This window comes from Apus apus, chromosome 25, assembly GCF_020740795.1.
Source record: "Apus apus isolate bApuApu2 chromosome 25, bApuApu2.pri.cur, whole genome shotgun sequence".
NCBI lineage: Eukaryota > Metazoa > Chordata > Aves > Apodiformes > Apodidae > Apus > Apus apus.
Window position 1 is genome coordinate 1,236,573 of NC_067306.1, and position 13,899 is coordinate 1,250,471.

At 64.3% G+C, this 13,899-nt stretch overlaps 2 protein-coding genes across 2 annotated transcripts; both read right to left on the reverse strand.

Moving 5' to 3' along the window:
- Nucleotides 1-6,325: 6,325 nt before the first annotated feature.
- RDH8 (retinol dehydrogenase 8) lies at nucleotides 6,326-8,460 on the reverse strand. The gene is made up of 6 exons (XM_051640177.1): nucleotides 8,364-8,460; nucleotides 8,119-8,280; nucleotides 7,567-7,746; nucleotides 7,391-7,484; nucleotides 7,119-7,302; nucleotides 6,326-6,565 (listed from the first exon to the last, which is right to left on the reverse strand). Exons 1-6 carry the CDS (start codon nucleotides 8,458-8,460, stop codon nucleotides 6,326-6,328), a joined length of 957 nt encoding a protein of 318 aa, XP_051496137.1.
- Nucleotides 8,461-9,240: 780 nt separating this feature from the next.
- On the reverse strand, nucleotides 9,241-13,580 carry GRB7 (growth factor receptor bound protein 7). The gene is made up of 16 exons (XM_051640078.1): nucleotides 13,521-13,580; nucleotides 13,133-13,271; nucleotides 12,447-12,600; nucleotides 12,196-12,340; nucleotides 11,940-12,096; nucleotides 11,722-11,843; nucleotides 11,548-11,625; nucleotides 11,277-11,414; nucleotides 11,093-11,203; nucleotides 10,873-10,971; nucleotides 10,457-10,537; nucleotides 10,260-10,376; nucleotides 10,107-10,167; nucleotides 9,913-10,000; nucleotides 9,477-9,570; nucleotides 9,241-9,402 (listed from the first exon to the last, which is right to left on the reverse strand). Exons 1-16 carry the CDS (start codon nucleotides 13,578-13,580, stop codon nucleotides 9,256-9,258), a joined length of 1,791 nt encoding a protein of 596 aa, XP_051496038.1. The 3' UTR covers nucleotides 9,241-9,255.
- Nucleotides 13,581-13,899: the final 319 nt, after the last annotated feature.

Below are 13,899 nucleotides of genomic sequence, written 5' to 3' on the forward strand. Positions count from 1 at the left end.
GACTGGGCTCCCCCACGGGCTTCGGGCCCGAGGGGAGGCTTGTCGGGTCGGGTTTTCATCAGCATAAAGAAGTTTCTGCAGTATTTTTCTACGCTGGGTTTTTAAATGAGCGTCACCGGGAGGTGACACCTTTTTTACCTGATTCTTTTTTGGGTTTTGTTTTTTTTACAAATACTTCAGTGTTCTGTAGCATCTCTGCCTGGCTGCTGGGGGGGTGGGTACCAGATGAGATACCAGGAGCAGAGACCGATTTTTATGTGAACTTTATTTTTGTGAAAAGTAAGAGCCATTTCAGATGGCTTTATTTTTTAACATGCATTTGGTTTTGATGCTTTATCTCAGTGCTGAGGGTGTTTCTGCCCCACTGCCAGTGTCCCCCTGGGGCAGACCTGCAGGCTCAAGCCTGTAGGAGCTTTCCTGGCTGCCACAATCCCAGTGGTCCTCAGATGGTGGATCACCAAAACAAGGAAAACACGTGGCAGGGAGGGATTATTAATTCCTCTTTAAAGGTTTTCCCCAAAGTCTCGAAGAGCATGTGGCCCCACCACACTTTCATTTTTCTTACCCTTCTCTCCACTCTCATTAAAGTCACTCCCACGTGTGTCTTACTCAGTAACAGCAGCATAAGCGAGACCTATTTTGGGGCTGGGTTGTTTTTTTTAAGGGTGCCTGGTTTTGGGACATCCAGGGAGGTCTTTGCTTGGCTCATCCAGGCAGTCTGGGGGAAGTCCTGATTTCCATTGATGGAAGGTCCTCCTGCCTGATGGATGCCAAGAAGCAGGATGGCACCGCGCTGTCCTCGCACTTGGCACCAGCAGCAGACCCGGCCCCGTGCCAGCTGCTCCGTGGCTACCCCTGGTCTGGGCTGGGGGCAGGAGTCACCCTGTCCTGCAGAAGTCACCCTGTCCCTGCAGCAGACACCCTGAGAACCTTCATGCACGAGTGTGTGGGAGCTGCCAGCTCGGTCACACTGTCTGGCTCTGTGCGGGGACGTCCCTCGGAGTGAGATGTTCTCTTTTGCAAAATGACTATTTACCATTTACTTTGAAGCTGGTTTTTAAAATAGTTCTTTTAATCTAATCTTTGCTCTGCAGCTGGATTATTAGTCACTGGGCTGAAGATAGGAATTTGATAACAGTTTTGCTGAGTGAATGTTTATTCTTTGCAAAGTATTTTTGTATAACGCAGCGTTAGGTGTGTTGGGCTCTTTGTGTGATGGACTCTTTGCATCCATGGTATGTTTTGGTACCTGCGTGGCTTTTGTGCTTTCCCAGTGTTGCTGTGCCAGTCTCTGTGGTGATCCATCTGTGTCCATGAGGGGAAGCTAGGGTACGGAGCCCCGTTTCACCCCTCCCTCTGACCTGGGCTCACTCTTTCAACTCAAATATTTTCTACCTCTCTGAGGGTGCAAAAAAGATTATTTGTTTTTCCCCAATAACAATATGTCTGAAGAGGGATAAATTAGTCTGCAGAGTGTTTGAGTATCTAAAGTGCTGTCGAAGTGCTGGATCCCAGTTCCTGTCTATCTTTTGGGTGTTCAGGAGCACTTTTTTGGGGGTGAGGAGCACTGTTTAGGGGGTAAGGAGAACTGTGTTGCTGCCTTGTGTGGTTACATGTGTAGTTATGAGTTCAGGACCTTTCCCAATGGGCAGTTTCCCATCTTGAGGCACATGCATTGAGCAGCTGGATGTTGGTTCCTCCCCAGTGAACACCTGTTGTCATGAACAATCCACCTGTGAGCCAGGCTGTGGTTCCACCAAAGCTTATCCCCACCACTGGGGAGCTGTGTCCGGGCAGCAGCTGGACTCGGGGAGGCTTCAGCCATTCCCAGCTTCCATTGGGGTAAATCCTTGGATAACTCCATCCCTCCTGCTGCCTTTCTGTGGGGGAAGTGACTGTGTGGTGCCCACCCCATGGCTGGTGAAAATGCTCCTTGGTGGTTCCACAGAAATGAGTGAGGTTACATGTGGTTAGAGGTAACTCCTTGTTGGCACAGAAGCTCCTCAGCTCCCCAAACGTGTCCTGGAGCACCACTGGATCCTTGCAAACACTCTCCAGGTGATACTCCCACTCTTCCCTGGGCTCCAGGCAGAGTCCACCACCTCTCACTTCCCAGAGCAGGGGACCATCCAGTGCTGTGATCCCTGGGCAGCACAGCCCTGCTGTGGAGAGGATGAGGGGAGGTTGCACCAGGCCTGGCCCCACGGCAGGGTTTTCCCACCACTGCTTGGGCAGAGTCACCATTTTCAAGACAGGCTGAACCCAAAGAAGTTCCCTGGGCTGTCTGGAATTGAGCAGTGACCTCGTTGCAGCTCTGCTCTTGAACAATCGCATGTTGTGAAATTTCAACTCGGTCATTTATTAAATATATATATATATATTTGAGTGCTGTTTATCTTCTGTGTGGTGCCCACTGAGCATGTGCCTGCAGCTCCCTGAGCTGGTCTCAGGCAGTCTCTGAGCTCAGAGCTTTGCAAGTCTCCTCTGGGAAAACAGAGGGGGGAAAAAACGCTGCTATTTGTTGTGAGCCTCGTTTGTTCTGCTCCTGGTTTGGTTATTTTGGTACCAAACACGTTTCTGTTTGGACCGTGCTCTTTGAACGCTCTCCAGCAGCTGCTGGGTCTGTCTGGCTTGGTTTCTGTGTTCAGTGCTGACGAACACCCGAGCAGCCCCGCGCAGCCTCGGGGGTTGGGCTTGGAGTGTCAAGAAATGAGCATCTTGTGCCTGAAAGTTGATGGAATTTTTAAATTGTAAACTTCTGAGTGGCAGGGACCCTGGGCGCTGGGCTGAGCTTCGCTGCTCTCCTGTCGGGCTTTAGTTTTGGTTGGTAGATGATGATACAGTCCAAGGAAACGTGTCCTCAGACCTGGGGCTGCCCCCGGGCTCCTTTGTCTCCCCAGCCAGCTTGGAAAAAGTGTCCAAGGGAGAGGAACAGCCTGAATTTCCCCTGGTAGAGCAGAAGCGATTCCCGTGGGATGTCCTGGCTGCTCCCAGCCTTGGGGCTCTGCTCCCTGTGGCACGATGTGCCACAAAGCCCCGTCCTCCTCGCCCTGGTGTCACCAGGAACAGTCGTGGTGAAATGGGGCTGGGATGTGAGCACGGGGGGCCCGGGCGTGGGGGGCCCTGGTGTGTGTGTGGGGACCTTGGCCAGGTGCTTTGCTGCAGCACCTGAAGTGCTGGCAGCTGGATTTGTGCCAGGGATCCCAGGCGTTGTGGGGGATGCTGGAAGGGGCACACGCCCCTCGGTTCCTCCCCTGTGGCCACGCTCTGGCTGCTCCTCCCAGCAAGGCCTGTAGCCGTTGCTGGTGTCCCCGTAACCTGCCTGGGGAGGCGTTTGTCCCCCCACAGAGGTGTGGGGCGAGCCCCACATCCCTGGATCCACTCCATGGCATGTGAGAGAGGGGCTGCTCCTGCTGGGTAGTCTCAGGGTTTCTATGGGGCACCGGGGGCTGAAACATCAGGGAGGAGGGAGGCCCTCAGCCCTTCCCTAGCACTTGTTTCAGCAGGTTGATGTTTTTTTCCTCTGCAGACACCTTTTCCCACAAGGAGCTGGACATGCTTGAAACACAGGAAGGAATTTTTTTAAAGAAAGGCAAGTCAGGGGATCCTTTTTTTGCTTGGACCTTTGCCTCCTCGCTGGCCTGGGTGCAGCCCCAGGGGCTGTTTCCCCTCCCCGAGCTGCCGAGGGGAGCTCTGCGGGTCGGGGGGAGGCCCTGCCCGCGCTCACTGCCCGGGGGGCTCAGCACCAGGGGGCAGCGAGTGCCCAGCCTGGCTGTTCTTCAGTTAGAGCCGTTTTGAAGCCAACCCCCCCTGCTCCAAAGCCCTCATCTGTCTGGAACTGAAACCCCTGTAAAGCAGCAGGCGTGTGAACACGTCGGGTGGGTGTTCTGACAGCGCGATCCTTATCTGCTGCCGGGATGATGGAGCCGAGAGGAGCTCGTTCCCGGCCTGTGGGAACACGCTCTGTAATGCACCCAAAATCCCAGAAACCTCTGAGCTGCATCCTCTGAGCATCCCGGCTGGCTCCTGCTCCCCGTGGGGAGCAGCACCCAAGGAGAGGGAAGGGCCTGGGGGCGTGTAGGGGGGTCTGAGTCACTGCTGCCACCTCCTCCCTGTCCCACTTCTCCAGCCTCTGAGTCACAGTCCCCGCCTCATCCTGCCCGGGACCCGCCGGCCTGGGCTGGGTGGTTATGGAGCCCTAAAAACCGGCGGGGGAGCACGGTGAGGGTCCCCTCTGTGCTTGCCGTGGGGGGCTGAGTGACAGTGGGATGGGGGGCACCGCCTGCCCCCCCGGGGAGCCCCGTGCCTGATGCTGGCACCGCCGAGGGGGAGTTTTCCCTCCCGTGGGACACGCAGCCCACACGGCAGGGTGACCGGCGGGAGCGTGACGGGGACGGCAGGTTCATGTCACGCCCGGTGCCCCCCTCGCTCGGCCGGGGGCGGGAAGTGAAGCCCCCGGGGAGCCGAGCGCTCCCGGCCGTGCCCCCGGTTATATCTGGCGCTGATTTGCATCGCGGGGACCCGGCGCGGGGTCTCGGGGGACCGAGAGCGCGGGAGCGGCTGCCAGTTGTCACACAATTGTCACACGCGGGCTGGCCGGGGCGGGGGGGGGTGGGGGGGAGAAGTCCCCAGACGATTGTTTTTACAAGAACTCGCTGTGGAGCCGAGCGGCGTCGGCCCCCGGGGCAGAGCCACCACCCCCGCACGGCGGGCTGGGGAATGGGCTCCGTGGCCAGGGATGATGCTCCCAGGCTGGAGGTGAGTGAAGCTCCTCAGCCCTAAGCACGGCCCTGGCCGCCCAGGGATGGAGGAGCCCCCCTCCCTCACCGCCCAGACCACGACAGGTCCCCGTTCCATCCCTCCGGCACTTCTCCCGGGACCCCCCGTCCCACCCAGGGCTTTGGCGAGATGTGCTGAGGCCACCGCAGCGCTGCCGGTCCCGGACACCCGCAGCCCCCTGCCCCCTTGGGGACAATCCTGTCCCCTCCTCCTCCCCTGGAGACACCGTGGGGCTGGGGGGGTCTTGTGGGGGGGTGTGTGTGTCTTGTTCCTCCTCAGTCCCGTTTCCCACGGCTGTGGCTCTGTGTCAGGGGCTGTTCCGCAGCCGGGCCCCCCCTGCACTTTTGTTGCTCCCCGGGACGGGGCGCAGCCCCCCCATCCCTGTCCCCCCATCCCTGCCCCCCGGAGCGAAGAAAGTCAAATCTGTAAAAACCGCAGCGGGGGGGGGGGGGGCGGCTGCGTCACCCCTTTGATGTCACCCCTGCACGTCCCCAGGTGCTGCGCCGTTGCCATAGCCTCGGTGCCGCGGTCCCCACCGCTGCTTTGCCATTAACTCGTGCGAGAAGGGGGGGGGATGATGCAAAAATATTTCCTTTCCCCTCCCCTCCTGCCCCCATCCTGTCCCCAAGGTGCCTGGAGCCGGCGGGGCCCACGTGCGTGGCACGGGCTGGGCACAGTGCTGCAGCCACCGCCCGAGCCCGTGGAGCTGGGGGTCCCGGTGGGGCCCTGGAGGGCTGCACCCCCCCCATGCACCCACCATCCCGGGCGCTGGTGAGATGGGAAGCACAGCGGGAGCCAGGAAATGGCACCGCGGGGTTGAACCGTGCTGGGGGCTCCTGCAGATCCCCCTGCTCTCCTGACACCCACACACCAGCACCCTTTGCCCAGCCTGGGGGGGCTGCACCCACCTATTGTCACCCCCCTGACCTAGAGGGGAGACCCTGGGGTGGCATGGGGCGCTGGGGACCCCCAACATGTTTGCTCCTGCTCATGGCCTGCACCCACCATGCACCCAGTCTGCACCCACCCCTTTTCACCCCCCCCTTCCCCCCGTGCACCCCAAAAAGCCACCCTGCACCCCTTGCACCCAGTGCTGCTGCCGCTGTCATGCCCTTCATCCCCCCCCACGCTGCTCCAGGGCCCTGGGGCTCAGTGCTGGAGGACAGGGTGCCACATGGCGCGGGACCCCCACCACGGGGCACTGCCCAGGCGAAAGGGACACCGTGTCACCTGTGGGGGGGGGGGACAGTGACAGGGTTCCAGGATGCCACACACGTGCGGGGGTCCGGGTGCCCCCCAGGGAGCGGGGGGCAGGCGGGGGCACCTTTCCCAGCCCCGTCACGGCGGCTGCGCTCTCGGAGGAAGCCGCTCGGCTCTTTTCACCCGGCGCCGCTTACAAAGAACCACTCCCGGTTTAATGCCGCGGCGAGCGGCGCTGTCTCGGGTGGGGAGCAGGAAGCGGAACCCCCCCACCCCGCGTGGGGCCCGGCCCCTCTCGCCCCCCCACCCTGGAGCTGCCCCCGAGGTGAGCCTGGTGCCGGGGGGGCTATTTGAAGCCCAGCAGCCGGACACCTGCCTTCACCTTCTGGGCCTTCCAGCGCAGCAGGCGGATGGCGCGCAGGCTGAGCCGCAGCACCGCGTCGTACTTGAAGACCAGCTTGTAGAAGGCTGCGGTGACCAGGGCGCCGCTGGGGTCCGCGTGCTTCAGCGCGGCCATCGGGGTGTAGGCCACGTTGGTCTGGTGCCGGAAGGGCGGCCGGGCCGCCTCGATCACCCGCAGCGTGTGCTGCACGTGGGGACACCGCTGTCCCTTTCCTGCCCCATCCCCTACTCATCCCCGTCCCCTTTCCATCCAGTATACATCCCATCCTATCCACAACCACATTCCCATCCCATCCCAGCCCCTTCCCATCCTATCTCTATGCCCATCTCCATTTCCGCTGTATCTCCATCCTTATCCCCATTCCCATCCCATTCCATCTCCTTCCCATCCCCAACCCCTTCCCATCTCCAACTCCTTCCTGTCCCATCCCATTCCATCTCCTTCCCATCCCCAACCCCTTCCCATCCCCAGCTCCTTCCTATCCCAACTCTGTCCCATCCCATCCCCATTCCTATTCCCAACTTGGCTCAGCTCCATCAGGGTGGAGCTTGGGGGAAAGGAGCTGATGGCTCCAGCCCCCTCCCAGGGGCTGCAGAAGCAGGCCAGGGCTCCCTGCTTCTCATTAGGGCTAATTGAGGCTTCCCTGGACAGCCCACCCAGGGGCTGCCGGAGGGTAGGGAGCAGTTTGGAAGGGGACAGCCCCCAGACCAGAGGGGGCCACCCGCCCACTCGTCACCTCTGCTATGTCCTCGGGGGTCTGGCCCAGGCTGGCAAAGACATCCCTGGAGTTCCTCAGGTAGAGGTTGGTGAAGATCTCAGCCGTCTCGGGGTCAGTCCGCGAGTAGTCGGCACGTTCAGCTTCCTCGTACAGCTTCGTTTCAAACTCCGTCACCACTGGCCCTGGCTCCACCAGGCTGATCCTGCCCAGGGATGGGGTGCTGGGGACCCTGGGTCCCCCCCAGAGCCCCTACCCCCCCCCGCCCCCCGCAACCAGCCCCCGGCACTCACGCCACGTTGAAGCGCAGCGCCTGCACCACCAGACTCTCACAGAACCCCTCCACCGCGAACTTGGAGGCCGCGTAGATGTCGTTGAAGACAATGCCTGGATGAGCGGGGAGGTCCCGATCAGGGCTGGGGAGGGACGGGGGGGTCTGGTCCCATTGGGGTACCCCATTCACCCCTACCCTGCAGGCCCATGATGCTGCTGATGACAACGATGTGGCCCCCACGGCGTCGCTTCATGTCGGGCAGCACCTCCTTGACGAGGCGGACCAGGCCAAAGAAGTTGGTGTCCATGAGGCTCTTCATGGCCTCCAGGCTCTGGCACTCCAGGGGACCCGCCATCCCCACCCCGGCATTGCTGACTGCGGGCATGGGGCGTCAGGGGGACCACCCCTGCACAGGGGGGTCCCATGCCCAGTGCTTGGAGGGTGCCCAGCATGGGATGGCCTGGGTGTGGAGGGTCCCTGACACATGGGGAGTTCCCAGCACAGAGGGTCCCTGCTGTAGGATGCCCCTGGTGCATGGGACTGGGTGTTCCCTCACACATGAGGTGTCCCTGGCACAGTGTCCCCAGCACTGGGTGCCTCCAGCATGGGACATGCTTGGCATGGACAGTCCCCAGTGCAGGGTTCACCCCTGGTGCACTTGGTGACCCCAGCAGAGGGTGTCCCCAGCACGGAGGGTCCCTGGCAGAGGGCACCGAGGGCCGTGGAGGGGGGGTTACTGGGGCTCACCCAGGACATCGATGTGGCGCCCGGGGATGCTGTCGAGGCAGGCACGGATGGAGGCCTCGTCACACACATCCAGCTGCTTGATCTCCAGCGTCCGGCCCAGCGCCGGCCCCGCCGCCGCCGCCAGCGCCCCGCTCCTGCCCACGTTCCTCATGGTGGCAATGACTGGGGGCAGAGGGGGCTCAGCCCGGCACACTGGCGGGGGGGGTCTCCCCTGGGGATGGGGGGGTTTCCCCCACCCCACTCACCTCGGAAGCGGCGCTGCTTGTCCCGCGCCAGCCGGACGGCCAACGCCAGCCCGATCCCGGAGGAGCAGCCGGTGATCAGCACTGTCTTGGGAGCCATGGTGGGGCCCTGCTGCCCGGCCCCCCCCTGCCTTTAATAACAGCTGTGCCTGCCCCGGCCCCCCCAAATCCAGGCCCTTAATCCCCTCTCCTGATAATCCCCCCCTGAGGATTTGCCGGCAGCCGCGTGGCTGAGCAGCACGTGGTGCCCCGGGAGCACAGAGGGGCCTTTGTGCAGGACCTGGGGCACTGTGGGGACACGGCAGGACGTGGGGACACAGCCAGCCACACACCCCGGGGGGGCTGTAGGAGGGACCCCCCAGCACCCCAGCCTTCCCTTCCGAGGGGGCGAGGCAGGAACTCTGAAAAAATAACCTTTATTGTCACTGGTATAAAACACATCACAGTTCAACTGGCCTTGTGGGGGTAGGGGTGACGTGGTGGTGGGTGCCCCCCTCATCCCCCTGGGACCCTGCTCCTGGGGCTGGGGAGCCCCAAGCCTGCCTGTCTGGGAGTGAGGAGTGTCAGGTCCCCCCCCAGGGACACTCGGGGACAGTCAGGGCTAGTGCGGAGCTGGGGGGGGGGGAAAGTGCTTGATTGCGGGGGGTCCCGGCAGCGCTGGCACCCCCCAGGACCCTGCGGGCAGAGCCGGCACCGGGGGCACAGGGTGGAGCTGCCGGTGGAGGAGCTGTCCTTGTCCCGGCGTGTGCCGCGCCGAGCTGGCCCCGATCCTGCTGCCCATGCCGGGCTGTGCCGAACCGTGCCGGCGGTGCCGGGCTGTGCCGAACCGGGTCAGCAGTGCCGGGCTGTGCCAAGCCGTGCCGGGCTGTGCCAAGCCGTACCGGCAGTGCCGGGCTCAGAGGGCCACGCAGGTGCAGTAGTGGCGCAGCTTGCAGGGCAGGATCCCGCGGTTGATCTGGTGGAACTCCACGAGCTGGATCAGGTCGGCGAAGCGGGTCTGCCCGTCGTCCATGGTGAAGTAGAGTCGTCCCTCCTCCTCGCTCTGTCGGGGGGGCACGGGTCAGGACCCCACCCGCCCAGCAGCCCCCGGACGCCCCCCGGCCCCCTGGCACTCACGGGCAGGATGAGATAGTGTTTGACTCGCTGCAGGTGGCACAGGGACAGGACGAAGCCCTTGGGGTTGCGCTGGCTCTCTCGCACCAGGAAGACGCTGTGAACCCCCCGGGGATGTCACCGCTGGCCCTGGGACCCTTCTGCTCCCCCCCATGTCACCTCCAGGGTCCTAGGTACCCCCCACAAAGCTCTGGGGTCCTATAACCTATGGGAGGGGAGCCCGCCCCCCCCTCAAGCCTCAGGATCCCAAACCCCTGCAAATCCTGGGGGTCCCAACCACATTGGGATCCCTCCCCCTCCGTAAATCTCTCTTACCCCCAGGGTGTCCCACATCACCCCATAAGCCCTACAACCCCTGGGGTCACATAGCCCCCGCCCAGGGGTCCCATGACTCCCTCCCACGATCCCCAGGGCCTCCAGCCCCCCCGGGGTGCTGTACCCGTCCACCAAGCCCTGCCGGCCGATGAGCTGCTGGGTGTCCTCCCGGGAGATGCGCCCATGGAACCAGGGTTGGGTTCGATGGATGGCTGCGGGGAGAGGGGCGTCAGGGGGGGTGGGACCCCCAGCTGGGGCAGGGACCGCCCCCCCCCGCCCCGGGCATCCTCCGGGACACCGTGGGCGGGCTTTGCTCACCGGCGCTGAGCGGGGAGCTCTGGCAGGCTGCCGGCAGGCTGTACCGGTGCGTCGTCTTCTTCTGGCCGTTCAAAGCGAGGAGAAGGCGTTAGGGTGGGCTCGGGGGGTCCCCCCTCACATCCCCACGCCCCCCCCGCTTGCATCCCAGCTCACCCTCCAGGCCTGCGCCTCCTCCAGAGCCACCGACAGCACCTCGCTGGGGTTCTCGATCACCCGCCCCGTGCACCCCGAGAAGTCCATGGCCACCAGCGCGTTGTCCGAGACGCTTCGCTGCAGGGAGACGGCGAGAATGAGGGGTGACAGGGGGGGCTCCCTGCAGGCCGGGGGCTGCGGGGAGGGGGGGTACTCACCAGGGGTGTGGGGCCGATCCAGGGGGGCTGGCTCAGCCGCGCCTGCGCCTGCTGGTAGTTGCGGTAGAGCTGCATGCCGTACTGGGGGACAGCCCCGTGAGCTGGGGGGTCCCGGAGGGGTGCTCCGTCCGCAGCTGGGCGGGGGAGCACCCGCCTGGGCTGGGGGCGGGGACCTCGGTGTCCTCCCGCCTTGGGGGCGGAGACATTTACATCTACCCTGCAGGGGATGGGGACATCCCTCTGGCTTCCCCCAGCACAGGGATGTGAGCATCCTCCGGCATCTCTAGCATTTCTCTGGGATCTCTCCCTCATCCTTCCGTCAGGCCTCCAGCATCCCTCCAGCATCCCCCTACATCTCCCCAGCATTCCCCCGGCACAGGGCCCGTACCCCCACCCCCGGCGGGGCCGGAGCCCACCTTGAAGAGGCGGAAAGCTGCCATCCAGCAGCTCCGGCTCTGCTCGTCCTCACTGCAGAGCAGCTTCAGGCCCTTCACGCCGCTCCGCACCTTGTAGGGCTGCAGGGAGAGGCCAGAGCTGTCACGGGGCAGCCCCAGCACTGGGGGGAAGAGACCCCTTGGCGAGGGTGGGGGGCAGAGGCAAGGACCGGGACCCCCAGGCAGGCAGGGCCATCCCCACCTTGATGCAGAAGCCGAATTCAGTGGGTGTCCCGTAGTGCTTCTTGCCCTGCGTCACGTAGTAGATGTTGGACTCAGTGAGGTCAGCAAAGTACTGGAGGTGCCGGGGGTCCTGGGATGAGGGGGAGGGGAGGTCAGAGCCAGCCCTGCTGCACCCCTGTCCATGTCCCCACCCACGCCCTCACCTTGGAGGTGCCCTTGGTGGAGTAGTAGAGCCCTGAGCGGCGCAGGGAGAAGTAGAAACGCTTCCAGACCTTGCGCCCGGCCTCCCGCAGCTGCAGGAAGCCCTGGACCTCTGGGCAGCTGCCGGAATTGAGGAAGTTCTGGGGGGAAACAAGGTCTGAGTGGCACAGCAGGGTTCCCACGGGGTCACCGTGCCACGGCAGGGTCCCCATGGTACAATGGAGTCTCTGTGGCATGGTGGGGTCCCCATGGCACAGCATGGTGGCTCCATACCTGGATGAGCTCCGAGTGTGCCATGTTCTTATTTGCCTCCAGGCAGCTGGACACCATCACCTCAGGGAAGAGGGACTGCTAGAGGAACAGGGAGGGTCAGTGGGGACAGACAGGGTGCCCATGGTCCTCATGGGACACTGGATCCCTGTGGGCTCTGCTCCAGTGCCCACATACCGTGTTGCTCTTGAAGAGCTCGTACTTGGCGAAGTTCTTGCGGAAGACGAAGCGGCTGTCGGCGCCGGGGGCCCAGGAGCTCTGCACCTCCATCACCGACTCGTGGTCCTCCAGGCACCTCTCTGGGACACATACACACACAGGGCTCAGCAGGGTGGCTGGGGTTGGGGGGTCCCAGCGCCACACCAGTGCCACACCCCGCCCTGCTGGTGGCTCACCCAGCGCCAGGTGCTGGTGCAGCTCCACCAGGGCCCAGCTGTGGTCCTGCAGTGCCCGTGTCCTCCGCACCAGCGTCTCGCAGAGCTGTCGCGCCGTCGTGCCGGGCCCGGCCTCCAGCGAGCGGCAAGCGCCGTCCTCACCAAACACCTTCACCACCTGCCGGCACCGCCAGGGCGGGCGTCAGGGTCCCCACCGCCAACCTGGGGGCCGAGACCACCCCCCACCCCGCCCCCCTCCCCCAGCCACCTGACTCACGTGGGAAGCCCCTTCGCGGGAGGGTCCCGGCCCCAGGGTGGGGCTGCTGAGGATGGGCGAGTTGGAGGGGCTGCAGAGCTCGGGGAAGGGGTTGGGGATGGTGGGCAGCGACGAGGCACGAGGCTCCTCCGGCGGGACTGGCCGGCTGCGGGCAGAGAGGGGCTCAGCTCCCTGCGACCCCCCAGCCTGTGCTCCCCCTCAAGCCACTGGAAACCCGCCCCTCAGCATCGGGACCCACCTCCCCCACCCACCTGCTGCCGTGGATGAAGCGGGGCTGGGAGCGCTTGAGCTCGGGCAGCCCCTCGCCCCCATCCCGCTTGCTGGGGGCTCCTTCCAGCTCCGCACCGCCCGGCCCGGGGGGCTCCCGGGGGCTGCTCTGCTGAGCCCCCCCGTCCATGGCATTATCTGGGGAGGGGAGAGAGCAGGTCCTGTCCTGCACTGCACGAGGCTCCAGGTACTTGTCCCTGGGGTCCCGTGGGCCACACGCTGCTGTGCTGGTCCCAAGAAGCTGCTGGGGGCTGCTCAGCCTTGGCACCCCCACCCCGGGTGGTGTTTTGCCGGCGCCCAGGCAAGCGGTGAGTCACCGAGGTGACGGCAGCACCACACCTGCCCCCGGTCCTCCCCCGGGGGTCCTGGCTGAGCCCCAGGTGGCTGCCAAGTTGTGGGGGTGTCCCCCATCCCCTCCAGCCCTTGAGGGATGGGGAGCATGAGCCCAGTGGGCGAGCACAGCCCCATACGAGACAACCGAGAACCTCAGTGCCACCATGTCACCTGGCAGGGGACACACAGACACACACGGACTGAGCCGTGCCGGGCTGAGCTTTGCCGGGCCGGGCCGTGGTGCCGGCAGGAGCAGGTGATGGCGGGCAGCCCAACCCAGACACCTCCTCGGGTCTGGCCAAACCAGTTCTGGCGGCCGCTCCCAGCTCCACCTCACCGCGCTGGCATCCGCGCCGGCGCCGCCGTGGGAACTGCCCCGAGCCCCCCACACGGCTGCCGCTGCCCACGAACCCCCCCGAGCGCTGCGGCACCGTCCGGTGGGCACGTGGGCACCGGTTGATGCTCGGGGTTCGGCGCTGGAATGATTCGCAGCGGGGATGTGGGATGGCTCGGCACGGCTCGGCACGGCTCGGCACGGCTCGGCACGGCTTGGCACGGCTCGGCGCCGGTGGCCCGGGCCAGCTGGCACACGTCACACACGCACGCCCGTGGTGTCACTCGGTGGCCGCGGGGACGCGTGCGCCGGGCCCCGCCGTTCCCGGGGTGCCGCGGGGCTGGGTTAATCGTTCACCCGCCGCCCGTCCCCGTCCCCGCCTCCCGCCCACCGCAGGGTCCAAGTCCATGGGTGGGTAGGAGTGATGACATCGCGCGGCTGCCACCACCATCCCTGGCCCTGCCATGTCACCATGTCCCTGACCCAGTTGTCCCACCGGGTTGGATCCTCTGCTCCATCCCCTCCCTTGCCCTGGCTGTGCCCGGGGGGGCCGCGCTGGGGTGTCCCCACCCGGGGTGAGTCTGGGGACACAGGAGACAGCCAGGAGCGACATGGGGTGCTGGTGCCTGTGGGACACGGTGCTGGGCCACCGCAATCCACGCAGGGGACATCAGAGGGGCTGAAGTGACAGATGGGGACCCCATGGGGCTCTTGGACAGGGGCACAGCCCTGCCACCAACTGCCAGCCCATCACTGTGGCCTCAGGTCAC

Bases quoted from the DNA above. Each gene is read 5' to 3' on its own strand.
- RDH8 (XM_051640177.1), bottom strand. From the start codon at position 8,460: ATGGCTCCCAAGACAGTGCTGATCACCGGCTGCTCCTCCGGGATCGGG. The intron at 7,485-7,566 runs GTAGGGGTGAAT...CCGCTCATCCAG, and splicing joins CAGCATCATGGGCCTGCAGG to GCATTGTCTTCAACGACATC. The intron at 7,303-7,390 runs GTGAGTGCCGGG...ATCCCTGGGCAG, and splicing joins GCGCTGCGCTTCAACGTGGC to GATCAGCCTGGTGGAGCCAG.
- GRB7 (XM_051640078.1), bottom strand. From the start codon at position 13,580: ATGGTGGTGGCAGCCGCGCGATGTCATCACTCCTACCCACCCATGGAC. The intron at 12,601-13,132 runs GTGAGGTGGAGC...TCCCCTCCCCAG, and splicing joins CCGGCGCGGATGCCAGCGCG to ATAATGCCATGGACGGGGGG. The intron at 12,341-12,446 runs GTGGGTGGGGGA...CTCTGCCCGCAG, and splicing joins CGCTTCATCCACGGCAGCAG to CCGGCCAGTCCCGCCGGAGG.